General features: G+C 45.0%; 1 protein-coding gene across 1 annotated transcript in view; it reads right to left on the bottom strand.

Annotated features, from left to right (window-relative positions):
- The window catches only part of TPR (translocated promoter region, nuclear basket protein), a gene marked incomplete at its 5' end in the record, with an annotated part of 137,647 nt that extends 123,092 nt beyond the window's left edge, over positions 1-14,555 (bottom strand). Inside the window, 2 exon segments of the mRNA XM_073593991.1 lie at positions 10,751-10,831; positions 14,463-14,555. Coding sequence (XP_073450092.1) covers positions 10,751-10,831; positions 14,463-14,555 — 174 coding nt within the window.
- Positions 14,556-17,572: the final 3,017 nt, after the last annotated feature.

The following is a 17,572-nucleotide window of genomic DNA, read 5'->3' on the forward strand; positions in this document are numbered from 1 at the left end:
GAAAGACCCAGAAATGTGCGGTGGAGCTGCCACTCCCCTCCCCCCTTCTCCTACACTATCAGTACATGGTGACTCTTGCAACTCTTGAGTCTACCACTCTGAGACCCCTTTCACATTGAAGGCTCTTTTCAGGCGTTTTAGCGCTAAAAATAGTGCCTGAAAAGTGCCTCTCATGCCACCCCAGTGTGAAATCAAGAGTGTTTTCACACTGCGGCGGTGCGCTTGTGGGACAGGAGATAAAAAAAGGTCCTGCAAGCAGCATCTTTGGGGTGGTTTAGGAGCGGTGTATACATCGCTCCCAAAACGCCCTGCCCATTGAAATGAATGAGCAGTGCTGCCAAAGTGCCTGCAAACTGTTTCTGCCGCAACACGAGCACTTTTAACCCTTTGTTCAGCAGCTAGCAGGGGTTAAAAGCACCCCACTAGCGGCCGAAAAGCGCCGCTGAAATGGCGGGAGAAAAAAAAAAAAGGAAGGACAGATTGCTGTACACCAGTACAGTCGGAGAAGAGGATCGGTAGATAGAGCTTCATCCAGCCCATTCCCCCAACACGTTTCGTCCCCGCCTATGGGGTTTACTCTTGAGTCTACTAGTAGAGAGCCACAAATGTACAACATTTACATTTTCTATAGAAATGGCACAGGCAGTGGGTGGGTGGATCCAACACCATAGTTCCGGTAGATATCGCCATGGTGAGGCAGGGAAGGGACTTCATTTGGCACCAGAACCAACGACATCCTCAGATCAGCAATCCCGGTTTTCTACCACTTTCTTCTTGAAGCAACAATAAATGAATCCGTAATAATCTCCGGCTCACTCACAGAACAGATGTAAAGGGGGGACAACACACACTTGCTTAAACTGGAACCTCACCAAAAAGGGGACGTTGCGCTTGTCTACACCCCCCCCCCCACATTAACCCCCCCAACCCCTGACCCTAACCACATTAACCCCTACCCCAATCCTAACCCACACCCCCAACCCCAATCCTGACCCCTAACCCAAATCCCAACAATTCTGTGAAGGAATGTGATGTAAATAATAATAATAATAATAATCTGAAAATGTCTATTTTCTTATGTGCATACATATTTTTCTCCTTACTCATTATATAAGTATACAGATTAGCTCTGTTCCTATATTTTTCTCAAAATGGCGGGTACCCCCTACATCCCACACATCAGAAGAACGCGGAACTGAAGATAAAACCAAGGACAGCCAAACCTCGTTATGAAGATTCTCCATCTTCTTTTCTATCCTAACCAATGAGATGTACCTATTAGACTAACATAGCAATGATGTATTTGTGTGTATAAAACATTAGCACCGCCTTGAATAAATTAGAAGTGTAAGAAGTAACGAAGCTGAGCGTGTCTCAGAGTGTTTACTTTTATATGCATGCATAGCCACACTTTCCAATTAGAGACAGCAGCAGATAACCTTGGGCTCGATTGGAGCTCTTAATCATTTCCATAACAGATGGTGCCGAAACCCGGGACCTCAGGCTACAGTCGAAGCCATACCGCGATAAGCAGTCGGGCGTTAATTGATTGATAAGAGGGGGTGTGCGCAGCCCTAACAGTACCGGTAAGTCTTATTTATATTCTTACCACTGTACGACTTTCTTATCTTTCGGTTGACAGCTGGATTCTGTCGGTATGCTGAGACTGTCTTAGAGGCAGGTATTTCCTCGCCTGAGGTTGTTTTAACGAACCTGTCAATGGGTTTCTGCTGTCTGTATTTGTTCACTGTCTGCCATTCTTTGGGCTACGAAACTCAGCAAAAGTGCTACATGTGTGTTCTCATCTCCAGACGAGCTGTCGGCCTCTGGAGTGAGATGGGTTATTGTGGTAGTCGGTTAAAGGACGGGTTACTCATTGGTTTGTCGAACCTTTGAGGGTTATCTCAGCTGCTGGCTTTGCAGTCTGAAAGCGTTACAGATGTCTCACCCCCAGACGAGCTGTCGGCCTCTGGGAGTAACTGTAATGACGGCCTTTAACTGGGTTTAAGGGGAGTTGTCTGCCCCTGAGGTTATCTTAGCCTGCTGAAATTTTGCAGTTCGAAGAGTGGCAGGTGTAATGTCCTGTCGTGAGTGTATTTGTGGTTTACTGTTTGCTATATACGAGAGGGGTTGGGGACTGGTTAAGGTCGGAGGGGGGGCTGCCCCGGGGATCTGTTGGGTCGCGGGCCGTTGCTCCTCACTACCCCTGATGTGTTTGTTCTTGTTCTGAGATTAACCTAGGAGCGCAGTCTTATGTGCCCCCACCCAAGGAATTTGTTGATAAAGAACACTGAGAAAGAATATTAACCCCTTGGTTGTACGTATTCTCCTCTCAAGCCGTTAGCCGAGAAACAGAGAGAGAAAAGAATGTGATAGTGAAGAGGAGATAAGATGTTGAAATAGTTAACAAAGTTGAACGAAGTGGCGAAAGTTATGTTGCTAAAGAAACAGGGAGAAAAATCCTGTGTGATAAAGAAAATTGGATAAAGGAAGTTAAGAAAGATGGCGATTGTATTATGTATGTGTATCAGAGTTGATGATACAGTATATGAAATTACCACGCTATGTTGGAACTTGAAACAAAAGGAGAGGGAGGGACGGCACTGCCCTCCGTCTAACAACCACTCCTTTCTCACTACCCAAGCACAACTCACTGTGACAACTCAGCCCGGCGGCCATCTTAGTGCACCCATGCCTTCACTTTCCACCCAGCCCAGTGCACTTCCTGCCGGCGGCCATCTTGGTACACCCAGTGAGCTTAAACAGCCTGTACCCAGCCCTCCCTGTTTTAAACCAGGATGGTTCATACCACACATCTGTCTTCCCCAATACGGAAGCATCACATTCCCAGGCCGGATATGTTAATGATGAAGAAGCGTCTGAGTGGGAAGCCCAACAGCAGGCAGCAAGGCCACCCACTGATTTAACCCCCAATCCGACTCCGGACTCACAGTTCCGAGAGGATCTCAAACACATGCTGGCAACCGTAAAGAACAGTGCCCCTTGCCAGCCCCCGCCCCAACAACAGTCTCGGTTACCAGAAGGGGCACCAGTGATTTATGTCGCTTTTACTCCATCACAAGCAGCGGCCTTAGTGACAAGTCTGCCTGACCCAGAGAAGCAGCCAATTCCCTTCTACCACAGGATAGTGCAGATACAAGAAACTTACTCAGCTGCCTGGAGGGACTTGATCAGCCTATGCCAAATCAAAGCAGGACATGTCTTTTGGCCAGTTATGCAGATGGCCTTCAATGATGCCTGCCTGACAAGTGCCACTTCCTACACCTCAGGCGTGGAGTTCTGTGCACAACTCCACGACTGGGCAAAGGAGAAGTTGACGGATCAGACCACCACAATCCAAGATATTACCCAAGATAAAGGGGAGTCTGTGAAGAAGTATCATGCTAAACTCGTACAGGCCTTTGATGATCTGAGTTTCTCCCACTATGAAAAGAGACACACACGTTTCCTGCGTGGGAATGGATGGGGTGCCCCGCTCCAGTCCACTTCCTGATTTGCTTGCCAGATTTGTGGTGTCCTCTACATGTCCCTTGAATCTACTAGGAGCTGATGTGTTGTCCGGACTACAGGCCTCGATCAGGACACGCCTGAAGGGGGGATGAAGTTACATACTCCCCTATCTTTAGAAGGCTAATCTGCTTTGTGTTCTCTGCCTCTCCTGATGACACTTAACGAAGCAAAAACTTCAAGTTCAATACTGCAGGAAGTACTTGACAGAATCCTTGCGTGCCTATGGTCCACAGGACCGGAAGACAACGGTCACTTAAAGGTGCCACCAGTTTCAGTCAAGCTAAAAGAGGGCGCTTCATTGCCCCGGAAACCACAATAACCCCAAGAAGAGAACCCCTAAAGAAGAACCAGGTACCTGCTGTGGATGCCTTTGACTGCAAAATACCTCACAGAGGTGGACCTTACAAACGTTTTCTTCAGTGTCCACCCTCACCCCTCCTGCTGGTACCTTTTTGCATTCATCCACGGAAAGAAACGGCAACATACCTAAACAGTTGTGCCACAAGGGGCACAGAACTTTCCAAGCCAGTTTGCAAAAGCTATGGCTATCATCCTTGACACATGACAAGAGGAACACCCGGAAGTGATTCTCTTCCAACATGTTGATGACCTTCTCCTTTGTGCAGCTGACTTACCCCCTGTTGAAGTTACCTCAGAAAGCCTGTTGTGCTATCTTGCCAACCAGGGCTGCAGAGCCTCAAAGCCCAAATTGCAGTGGTGCTCAACACCTGTCATTTTCCTTGGACTAATTTCCTAGTGCAGAGCATGGATTCCAGAAGCCTTCCTACTGATGCTCTGCAATCAGACCCTTCCAGATGTCTCCTGAAGAAATATCTAAGTTTGAGGCCCTCAAGTGTGCCATCTCAGGCGCTAGGGCTCCCAGACTACGACAAAACGCTCAAGCTCTTTGTATCCGAACGTCTGGGACATGCTGCAGGTGTACTCACCCAATCACACGGCATCAGCCTACGCCCCGTAGGATATTATTCCTGTCGGCTGGATGCGGTAGCAAGAGGAGGCCTATTGTGTCTGCGAGCTGGCTTTGCTATACAAGCCTTGCTTGACAAAACTTTGAACTTGGTCCTCGGACACTGCCTTGTTGTGCTTACTCCCCATGACGTTGTTGCCATATTCAACCAAGATCCAGCCGAAACACTTGTCCACTACCAGACACTTGAGACTCCTGTGTTCCCTCCTACTGGACAGCATTACTCTATTAAGTTGTCAAACACTGAACCCTACCACCCTTCTTCCACTTCTCGAGGGGGAAAAGGAGGAGTAGAGCCTTGACTTGTCACCCCATGACCACACAGAACACGCGGTCACCACTAAAAACACTGTTCTACAAGCTGAAGCCTTACCACCGGTGATGTCTGCACAGGAGGCAGAGCTGTAAGCACTTACTACAGCATGTAAATGGGCAGAGGGAAAAAGAGCCAACATTCATATGGACTCAAGATATGCTTTCAGCATTGCCCATGATTATGGTGTTATCTAGGACAGAGGATTCCTGATGGCTGCAGGAACACCTGTGAAAACTTGATTGATGCCTTGCTTCTCACAACCCAAGTGACTATTCTGAATAAAAGCAAACGACAAAATGAACTCAAAGGAAGCTCGAGGCAATCATCTAGCCAATTCAGCTGCTAAACAGACAGCTGGTAGTCCACGGGAAGTGGACAGCAGGGTGGTAGAAGAAGACCACCCTGTGCTTACCTTACAGACTTTCCCAGTGGACAGAGTTTATCTAAAAGAACTACAGGAAACAACAAGTCCGGATAAGAAGGAAAGCTGGAAACGGAGAGGAGCAACTCTCAGAAATGGACTATTCGAGTGCAACAAGAAGCCTTGTCTACCCAGGAGTATGTACCCAGCCGTGGTGCAATGGGCACATGGAGCTGCCCACTTGACAAAGACTTTTATGAACTCTCTTATCAACAAGTGTTGCACCAAGAGTTACTCCACTGACCGACAACTTCTACAGATCATGCATTATCTGCACCAAATGTAACCCAGAATACACAGAAGAAGCACCTGGCAAAAGCCCTATACCCCATTCCAGAGGATGCAAATTGATCATTCTCAAGTGCCAAGAAGTGGCAGATTCGAATACGCCCTAGTGGAAGTGGTCACGACTGCCAGGACCACAGCTAAGAAACTACTAAGTGAGATAGTATGTAGATTTGGGGTCCCAGAGGTGATATTGAGAGATCAGGGACCAGCCTTAACAGCAACCCTTACAAAAGAGATTTGGGCAGCACTGGGGGTTCAGTTGGCACTACACACGCCATACCACCCTCAAAGTAGCGGGAAGGTAGAAAGGATGAATGGGACACTAAAAACAGGATGTTAAAGATGGCCCAAGAGACTAACATGAGTTGGCCAGACAGTTAGCCCATTGCCCTGTTCAGTGTCAGACACACCCCCAGGGGAAACATGCCCTATCCCCTAATGAAATTTTGTTTGGTTCAGTTCCCAGACTTGGTTGTTACTTTCCACAACAGTTACAGTTACAGTCTGATGTGTTGACTAATTATGTAACCACATTATCACGAGAATTAACCTGAATGCATGTCCAGGTGTTTTCTTCCATTCCAGATCCTGAATTAGATACAGGAACACACCAACTACTGTCTGGAGATACTTGAGCCAAGTTATGATGGTCCATTCCAAGTTTTGCTGACCACAGCCACCTCAGTCAAGTTGGCCAGGAAGAACACCTGAATGCACGCTTATCACTGCAGGAGAGCGTGTTTTCGGGCGCGGCATATCCTTTTTCTGTTTGATCTAGGGGGGAGGGGCCCAGGAGGTGGCCATCACAAAAAAGATAACATAATTACGTTTTGGTGTAACTCTTCAGGTACACATGTGACCACCTTTACCTTAGATTACTGTGACATAGTACCTTGTCCGTTTGACCCTTCATGGTGATGCCATTGGTACAGTGATATCCCTGACGGTAAGGACATATATGTATGCCACACAGACAGTTACTGGGGACAGAGTTGTGGTTTCTGTGGGGGCCAGTGGGTTGGAACACAGGGCCAGACTGGGCGACCACAGAGTGCATTAGACAAAAAAGATGAAAATAGAAAGCCCCCATATCCTAACCAAAGATACCCCTGATACATACACTGACCCAGCACACAGTCAGAGGAGGAAGCGAGCAGCTCTCTCTGGAAGCTTTGATCCTCATGTATACATACATGTCATAGGGGTTTCAAGGGGGGTCCCTGATGAATTTAAAGCCAGGGATCAGGTAAAAGCTGGTTTTGAGTCTTTGATCCCCATAACAACTGTCAGCAAGAATGTAGATTGGGAAATAAAGTTGAAAGAGAAACCAGAGTAAGGACCTCTCCAATCGGGTCCCGCCTCTTTCAAAAAAAAAAGAGAAGGACTATTGCGGTACCATAAAGAAAGAACTTTGTTTAAAAATGTATAAATTTATTTCAAAAATAGTAAAAAGGTCCTACAAGGAACATATATTGTACATGTTCGTGATTTAACACACATAGACAATAATAATTGTTTACAGCATTGTTGATACTACGTTGGTACAGCCAATGTCCATAACAGTATATGGACAGAGGTTAAATAGTATGATACTTGCAGACGTGGCCTCTACGGTTTCGCGGTCACAGCCGCTTCTTCAGGAGGCGTCTGATAGTATGGTCTATGAAGATGAAAAGCAGAATAGTATCAACATAACAGACTGAATAACATGATTAACATTACAAAAAAGTACACAAATAGTATTGGAGAACATATTTGAGGTTTGGAAGTTGCACTCACCAGACTATAACCTATGACGGTTCTCTGGAGCGATACAGTGAGACGCCCACGAAAGGGGGATCGCCTTTCGTGGGCGTCTCACTGTATCGCTCCAGAGAACCGTCATAGGTTATAGTCTGGTGAGTGCAACTTCCAAACCTCAAATATGTTCTCCAATACTATTTGTGTACTTTTTTGTAATGTTAATCATGTTATTCAGTCTGTTATGTTGATACTATTCTGCTTTTCATCTTCATAGACCATACTATCAGACGCCTCCTGAAGAAGCGGCTGTGACCGCGAAACCGTAGAGGCCACGTCTGCAAGTATCATACTATTTAACCTCTGTCCATATACTGTTATGGACATTGGCTGTACCAACGTAGTATCAACAATGCTGTAAACAATTATTATTGTCTATGTGTGTTAAATCACGAACATGTACAATATATGTTCCTTGTAGGACCTTTTTACTATTTTTGAAATAAATTTATACATTTTTAAACAAAGTTCTTTCTTTATGGTACCGCAATAGTCCTTCTCTTTTTTTTTTTTTTTGAAAGAGGCGGGACCCGATTGGAGAGGTCCTTACTCTGGTTTCTCTTTCAACTTTATTTCCCGATCTTATTCATAATCAGGATGATGGTACCCCTTAATATATTCTTACCCCCCTGTGTAAACCACGTGGCATACCTATAAACTTTAAGAATGTAGATTGGATTAACTACATGTCATGGTTATGCAATAGAGTTTGTCGATCAGCATACCTGTCTCCATATGTTTATCTCTAGAGACCAGCTGACCCTCACCTGACTGCTTTTGTAACCTCTCCTCTAAGCATGGCCCCACCCCAGGCCCTATCAGGGAACCTTATATTAACCTGTGCACTGCAAGCCAGCAGTGCTGATCAACCACTGTGTGTTAGCCTCTATGTGTACTTGCTGTGTTTCCTACATCTGATTCCTGTTACCGACTTTGGCGTGTTCCCGACCATCCCTGTTTGCCTGTGACCCTGAACCTTGGCTTGTCCCTTACTTTCCTTGTTGTTCTAGCCTGCTGCCTCCTTCCTCTTCTCCTGTAGTCTACCGTGAGCGTGAGCTGTGAGACCCTGGGGGCCGCAACCTGGAGCCAGACTGCAGCGCAGTCCATCCTCACCACTAGAGGCTCTGGTGAACACCTGCTGGCTCTTAGACTCCGCGCCCTGGGGAATCTATGCTCTAGCTCCCAGTGGGATCTGTGTCAGTGATCCAGTAGACCTGATTCCTGAACCTCCCAGGGTTCAATCCACAGCAGTCAGCCGTAGGGTCCACTACCTTGCGGTGCACTCCTGATCCCAACGGTGGGCATCTGTCACCCAGCCTCTAGGTGACCTGACACTACACATATAACCAACAGAGATTTGTAAATTACACTAAAGATGCCCTCCAGGGAATTGCTGACCAGTTAGCCCCCACTTCCTACATGACATTCCAGGACCGGATGGCCTTAGACATGGTGCTATCTGGGAAAGGAGGTGTTTTGTAAAATCATAGGAAAAAACGGGAACCTGTTGTACATACATTCCTGATAATACTGGGCCAAATGGTAAGGTTACTTTAGCTATAAAGAAATTAGAAGATCTGTCATTGGAGTTGAAGAACTCAGGTATCACAGACCCATGGGATCAATACTTTAGCTGGATGAGTGGGTGGCAGAAGGTGCTCGCCCAGATACGGGTAACGGTATTAATAATCCTGGTCCTTTTAGCCCTGATTGTATGCTGTATTCTACCTTTTGTAAAAAGTTAATGAGCAAGGCTGTAGACAATAGCACACCTACATTTCTCCACCAAGAAAAAGAGGACCCCCTTATGATGGAAGATGACAAACCCTTCACTCCTCTACAGTCACTCCCTGTCCATAATCTCACAATCCTATAGGGTTTTAGGGATAGATAGCGCCTGACTGCACCTCTCCAGCTGTATCGAGGAGGGAAGTGAACAGTTGCTGCCCAATTCTATATACAGCCTAAAAGAGTTGCTGAGGAGAAGGGCCAGGCCAAAGTGGGACCTTTAGTATTAGGGACAGAAAAGATAAAATAGTCATTTTAGGGGGGATTGTGAAGGAATGTGATGTCGATAATAATAATAATAATCTGAAAATGTCTATTTTCTTATGTGCATACATATTTTTCTCCTTACTCATTATATAAGTATACAGATTAGCTCTGTTCCTATATTTTTCTCAAAATGGCGGGTACCCCCTACATTCCACACATCAGAAGAATGCGGAACTGAAGATAAAACCAAGGACAGCCAAACCTCGTTATGAAGATTCTCCATCTTCTTTTCTATCTTAACCAATGAGATGTACCTATTAGACTAACATAGCAATGATGTATTTGTGTGTATAAAACATTAGCACCGCCTTGAATAAATTAGAAGTGTAAGAAGTAACGGTGCTGAGCGTGTCTCAGAGTGTTTACTTTTATATGCATGCATAGCCACACTTTCCAATTAGAGACAGCAGCAGATAACCTTGGGCTCGATTGGAGCTCTTAATCATTTCCATAACAATTCTAACCTGAATCCTAACCCCCAACATCCGACCCCCAATCCCAAATTTAACCCCTAATCCTAAACAACAACCCCTAAACCCCAACATTAAGCCCACCCCTAACATTAAGCCCAATCCTAACCCCTAATAACTAACCCTAAACTCAAACATTAACCCTAATCCCCAACATTAACCCCCAAGCCCAACCCCTAACATTAAGCCCAACCTTTAACATTAAGCCCTAATCCTAACCCTAAGGCCTCTTTCACACTGGGGCGGGGGTAAAGCGCCGCTATTTTTAGCTCTACTGCGCTCACACGCAAATGCGAACTTAGTTCCCGCATGCATATGTAAACAGCAACCTCGCCACAAATGTGAGGTATTTTTAGCGGCGCTTTACCGTCGTATTTGCGGAGGTATTCGGCCGCTAGCGGGGTGCTTTTAACCCCCGCTCCGTGGAGAAACGGTATACACTCCGCTCCTTCACCGCTCCAAAGATGCTGCTAGCAGGACTTTTTTTTACAGTCCTGCAAGCGCACCGCTCCAGTGCGAGAGCCCTCAGAGGTTTCAAATAAAAAGTAAATGAAAAAGCTGAATAAAAGCAACAAAATGATGAAACAGGTGATATTTTTCTCTATTTGCCAATTTAAAAACGCCAAAGCTCAAAAACGCTTTAAAAACATGACTGTAGCCTTAGAGGTCAGACACAACAAGGCATGAACAGCGATGTGCACTCACCTCTACTCACCTGTTTTAGGTAATCTTTCCAACTTCCACAGGCTTTCATTGAAGCTTAGATTGCTTCCTAACAATTGTAAACTTTGGGGTAAAATCAGGGGCAGGAGAACCAGCGCACTGACAGGATATCACACACCCTTCCTATTCATCCAAATCGCATATTCAAAAAGTCATACCTTATAGAGATTACATAGCTTAACGTTTGCTTTCAGTTCACTATGAAACTTGTCCTCCAGGCTTGACTGCTGCTCCTTTGCCTGCAAGGAAAAAACAAACACTTTTTAATTTATCATATACCATGCTGTTTGTCAAATTGTGTATCTCAGAGATGGATGTTGAATCACTTGCATTCCAGAAGGTTTTACACCCCTTCATGACCAGGGCATTTTCACTATTCAGCACTGTGCAACTTTTTTTTCACACAAAAAGAGCTTTTTTTTTGGTGGTATTTGATCACCACTGGGTTTTTTCATTTTTTGCATTATAAACAAAAGAAAAAAAAAAAAGCCATTTTCTACTTTTTTTATAAAACATATCCAATAAAATCATTTTAGGCCAAAATGTATTCTGCTACATGTCTTGGGAAAAAAAAATTCCAATCAGTGTATATTAATTGGTTTGTGTTAAAGTTCTAGCAAACTATGGGATACAGGCATACCCCCACTTTTAAGTACACAATGGGGTTGATTTACTAAAGCTGGAAAGTGCAAAATCAGGCTCCCTTCTGCATAGAAACCAATGAGCTTCCAGGTTTTATTACCAAAGCTTAATTGAACAAGCTGGGGTTAGAAGCTCATTGGTTTCTATGCAGAAGTGAGCCTGATTTTGCACTTTCCAGCTTTAGTAAATAAACCCCATTGTGTACTTAAAAGTGGGGTATGCCTGTATAGATGTGAAAATTAATCAGGCCTGATGTACTGACGGCCTCATTTCTTGAGGTGCGAGAATGTCAGGAGAGTACAAACAACCTCCAAATCACCCCCCTTAGAAACAGAAAAGTGATGGCGGAAAAAAGTTTGTGTGTGTGTGTATATATATATATATATATATATATATATATATATATATATATATATATATATATATATATATATATACACACACAAACTTTTTTCCGCCATCACTTTTCTGTTTCTATGCGATCACATAATACTGAATGTCCACTGGAGACAGGGGGAAGCATTCAAGACAGAAGAGGCCGATGGAGTCTCTTCTATCAAAACTTCTGCCTGTCAGCAACTTTTAACCTCCCTGGCGGTATGATAATGTCAGATTTTTTATGCTGAAAGCGGAACAATTATTTTGCATGAAAATTTGGCGTTTTATATTGTAGGCCTGTAATTCTTAGGAATAACTCACTTAAATCTGTCTAGTAGACATCTCCGGTATTATAAAGTTTGAAACACGAAATCATAAATTATAATATAATAAATAACTATAAATAATTATAACAAATAATAAAAATGATTCAATAAAGTAATCAAATCAAAAACACTGAAATTTGCCGAGTTGCAGAATTGTCGCTCTCATTACTTTCAGTGTTTGATGACAGATTTCCCCACAAATCACTATCCCTCAATTCTGTAAGTGATTCTAATTTATTATCATTGTTTTCTAGCTGCTCTAAAACCACTTGATGTAAAAGGGACGCTTTTTGGTTGCTATGGACAATCTCCATTTTACAGGCAGAAAGAACAGTATTTATAATATAAAGCTGCATGCAGGGCACTGGACAAAGCCCTGGGGACAAAAGGGAGGTGAAATAAATTGATACAGTAATGTCATCTGTAAGATCACAGTGCACTGTATATGTATTGGGTTGTTTTTTACTTTTTGAATTTGGCACCGTTCTCCGTCCCCGGGCATCACAACACTCTCAGGGAATGGAGCTCGGCACTGTAATAGATCCGGCGGAGGATACGGCTCGCACACAGAGACATCGCAGGATCCTGGGGACAAGGTAAGTAACTTTGCCTGGATCCTGCGATGCGATCCCGAGTGTGGCTCAGGGTTACCGCTTTTGGTACTGAAAATCCACCCCAAGCCACACTCGGGAATACCGCCAGGGAGGTTAAAAAAGTTCATTACTTTAAAGTGGAAGTCCAGCCTGAGAGTAAAATCTGTAGATCTACAGACAGCCACATTCTAACACAAACCATCTATCCCTGTAAAGAGGAAATCGCTACACATACAGTTTCTGAAGTCGCTCTGATCCCCAGCATCAGAAGCTCTGCAGAGGACACAGCCGACATTTCCGGCTGGGAAATAATTGGGAAACGACGTCCTCCATAGAGAGTTACTATGAGGCTTCCGCTATTGGCTGTGTCCTCTGCACCCGTCTCCAGAGAAGCCGCAGCTGACAGCTCAGCGTGGGATTGGACCGGAACGGCTTCAGAAAAAGGTACGTATAGCGATTTCTTCTTCACAGGGCTAGCTAGGTTATAGTGTTAGATCGTGGAGGCCTGGAGATTTACAGATTTTAGTATTAAGGTGAACTTTAACCGCTTCAATACCGGGCACTTTCACCCCCTTCCTGCCCAGGACAAAATTCTGTTTTCAGCGCTGTCACACTTTGAATGACAATTGCGCGGTCATGTGACACTGTACCCATATAACATTTTTATCTTTTTTTTTTTCCCCCCACAAATAGAGCTTTCTTTTGGTGGTATTTGATCACCTCTGGGGTTTTTATGGTTTGCAAAAAAAAAGTCGAGTTTTTCAGCACATTTTTTTTGTGCTGGAAGTGCCCCCCTCGACTTATACTCGAGTCAAGCACTTTTCTGCAGCAAACAATTTCATTTTCCAAACCGAATTTAGGGCCCCGTATCTCAGGGCCACTTGGTGCTAGGAACCCCAAATTTAGTGTGTGAACCCAGTGGAACTGGTACCATAACATATCCAAAGCTGGGGTTCCTAGCACCAAGTGGCCCTGAGATACAGGGCCCCAAAGCCAGTTCGGAAAATGTCATTCTCTGCTGCAGAAAAGTGCTTGACATTTTCTGAACTGATTTTTGGGGCCCTGCATCTCGGGGCCACTTGGTGCTAGAAACCCCAGCTTTGGATATGTTATGGTGCTAGTTCCACTGGGTTTGCACACCAAATTTGGGGTTCCTAGCACTAAGTGGCCCCGAGATACGGGGCCCCAAAGTCGGTCAACTGTGTCCATCTGCAGCAATGTCATTTCGGGACCATTTGGGTTCAGAGACCCTAAATTTTGGCTGCAGCTAGGGGGCATCTAGGAACCCTTAACTACTAAGTTTGAAGTTTGGGGGACCTATGGCTGCAAATGGGCACAGTGAGGCTGCAAATGGGCACAGTGAGGCTGCAAATGGGCATTGTTGACCCTCTTTTCCACTTACAGTAGCTGCCCATTTCTCACCCTCGTCTTATACTCGGGTCACTAAGTTTTTCCCATTTTCTTGTAGTAAATTAGGGCCTCGACATATTCGAGTATATAAGGTATATGCATTTAATGATTAGTTTAATAGTTATCTAATTTATATTTTGTTTCTTTCATTTATTTTTAGCGCCGCACATTTAGTATATCAAGATGTGCCGATTCACCACCAGTATATTTATTGCTCTTCATTCTGGACCAGTTCATACCACATGCAGTCAGTCCAGTGCGGTTTTGTTTTCTGTAGAACTTGCTACATATTTCCTGCACCGAAACACGATAATATGCACCACAAAACGCACTGCAATGCATCAAAAATGCATCAGACCTCAATACAGTGAAAAAATAAATTAAAAAAAATTAAAAATACAGGAAAGAAGCATCTGGAATGTATCTGGAAACGCATTAAAAAAAAAAAAACGCATCAAAAACGAGTTCTTAACACACGTGCAGAAACAGCCCTCAGATGATCTATAAACAGGTTCACTCGCCTCTTTTAACTTATTCATGAGATCCTCCACTTGTTTCTGTAGATTCTCATTGCTGCTCTTCACACATTTCATTTCCTCTTCAAATCTAGTAACCTGGAGAGAAGAGAAGAGAATTGGGTTGATAGTGGAGTGAAGAGACACAATCTAACACTTTTGTTTAAAAAGATCTAAAAATAGGTCAGAAATATCTCGTGGTTTTATAAAGCTGAACTGCAGGCAGATCTAAAAACAGAAATAATGCAGCTCTGTAATCATTATTACTTCACCAAGAGCGCTTTAGCGCTGTTTAAGCGTCGCTTTTAATCCCAAAGAAGGGGTTAAAAACTCTCATGTTGCGCCGCTTCCAAAGTGCTTTGAAAGCGCTGCCCATTCATTCCAATGAGCGGGGCGTTTTGGTAGCGCTAAATACAAACCGCTCCCAGACCGCCCCAAAGATGCTGCTTGCAGGACTTTTCGGAACGTCCTGCAGTTCAATGAATGGTAGGAGGTTTTCAGGCGCTCAGCAGAGGCCAATTCCAGCGCTAAAGCGCCTGAAAACTGCCCCAGTGTGAAAGGGGTCCAACTGTATTCAGTAAATATAAGCCTTTTACATTCCTGGATTTAACCCAATATCAGCCTTATGCAGTCCCAAGATTGGGAGAAGCAGCACAAGAAATCAGTTGTGCTGCAGTGCACATGTTCTACCAAGAAATTTGCTGACAGGAGGAGAGAGGAGAGAGGAGAGTTCCATAAGTTTGCTTCTTCTCCTTTTACTGTCCACTTACAGGTGGGGGAGGGACAAGACCTGTGCTACTAAACCCAGGATCCTGCACTCACTATATCTGCTCTCCCCAGGAGCCTGCACTCACTATATCTGCTCTCCCCAGGAGCCTGCACTCACTATATCTGATCTCCCCAGGAGCCTGCACTCACTATATCTGCTCTCCCCAGGAGCCTGCATTCACTATATCTGATCTCCCCAGGACTCTGCTCTCACTATATCTGCTCTCCCCAGGAGCCTGCACTCACTATATCTGATCTCCCCAGGAGCCTGCACTCACTATATCTGCTCTCCCCAGGAGCCTGCATTCACTATATCTGATCTCCCCAGGACTCTGCTCTCACTATATCTGATCTCCCCAGGAGCCTGCACTCACTATATCTGATCTCCCCAGGAGCCTGCACTCACTATATCTGCTCTCCCCAGGAGCCTGCATTCACTATATCTGCTCTCCCCAGGAGCCTGCATTCACTATATCTGATCTCCCCAGGAGCCTGCACTCACTATATCTGCTCTCCCCAGGAGCCTGCATTCAATATATCTGATCTCCCCAGGAGCCTGCAGTCACTATATCTGCTCTCCCCAGGAGCCTGCACTCACTATATCTGATCTCCCCAGGAGCCTGCACTCACTATATCTGATCTCCCCAGGACCCTGCACTCACTATATCTGATCTCCCCAGGAGCCTGCACTCACTATATCTGATCTCCCCAGGACTCTGCTCTCACTATATCTGATCTCCCCAGGAGCCTGCACTCACTATATCTGATCTCCCCAGGAGCCTGCACTCACTATATCTGATCTCCCCAGGAGCCTGCATTCACTATATCTGCTCTCCCCAGGAGCCTGCACTCACTATATCTGCTCTCCCCAGGAGCCTGCATTCAATATATCTGCTCTCCCCAGGAGCCTGCACTCACTATATCTGCTCTCCCCAGGAGCCTGCATTCACTATATCTGCTCCCCCCCAGGAACCTGCACTCACTAGATCTGCTCCCTCTCCCTCCCCAGGAGCCTGCACTCACTAGATCTGCCTACCCCCCCGAGCCTGCACTCACTAGATCTGCCCCCCCCCGGAGGCTGCACTCACTAGATCTGATCTCCCTTAGTACACGGCACATGAAAATACAATTATTTTGGTATATTAACTGCTAAATACCTTTTATCATCAACAGTATATATCAGTCTTGCGACTTCTATCAGTGTCTGGTTAAAGCTTGTAAGAGTTGTAATTCTTCCGACTGTCCTATGAGGCTGCAGGACCCCTGACCCTCTGTCTGGACAGTGCTGATTGGCTCTGTGCATGCACTCTCCCAAGAATAAAAAAAAAAATCTCTAGCAATACACACCACACTGAGCATGTGCAGCCTGTCCCAGAGGTCTGCACTATCAGGCAAAGGTTTGGGGACAGTGGAAGAACGGGAGGACCAGAGAAGACGGGATTAAACAGCCTTTTTATACAATGAAGATTAACCCCTCAGGTTCTGCGGTGAGTATAACAAGCCTGCTTTACTGCATATAGACTGATTTTATTGTTGTGGGTTTAGTAACACTTTAAAGTCAGAGAAAATAAGAAATTAATGAAATTGTGGTGCAAACACATGCTAATGCCCCATTCAACAAGTTACAACCCCCCCCCCCACTAGACAAATGTGAAGATACACTTGTGTAGCGTATGTACAGTATTTGATCGGCTGCTGATTTTGTACGTTTGCCCGCTGACAAAGAAACGATCAGTCTATAATTTTATTGGTTTATTATAACAGTGAGAGACAGAACAACAAAAATACCCAGAAAAACGCATTTCAAAAAAGTTATAAATTGATTTGCATTTTAATGAGTAAAATAAGTATTTGACCCCTTCACAAAACATGACTAGTGGGAGTAGTTGGTGGAGAAACCCTTGTTGGTGATCACAGAGGTCAGACGTTTCTTGGAGTTGGCCTCCAGGTTTGCTCACATCTCAGGAGGGGTTTTGTCCTCTTTGCAGATCTTCTCCAAGTCATTAAGGTTTCCAGGATGACGATTGGGAACTCGAACCTTCAGCTCCCTCCACATATTTTCTATTAAGGTCTGGAGACTGGATAGGCCACTCCAGGACCTTTTAATGTGCTTCTTCTTGAGCCACTCCTTTGTTGCCTTGGCCGTGTGTTTTGGGTCATTGTTATGCTGGAAGACCCATCCATGACCCATTTTCAATGCCCTGGCTGAGGGAAGGAGGTTCTCACCCAAGATTTGATGGTACATGGCCCCGTCCATCGTCCCTTTGGTGCAGTGAAGTTGTCCTGTCCTCTTAGCAGAAAAACACCTCCAAAGCATAATGTTTCCCCCTCCATGTATGATGGTGGGG

The sequence above is a fragment of the Aquarana catesbeiana genome, linkage group LG07 (assembly GCF_042186555.1).
Source record: "Aquarana catesbeiana isolate 2022-GZ linkage group LG07, ASM4218655v1, whole genome shotgun sequence".
Classification (NCBI taxonomy): domain Eukaryota; kingdom Metazoa; phylum Chordata; class Amphibia; order Anura; family Ranidae; genus Aquarana; species Aquarana catesbeiana.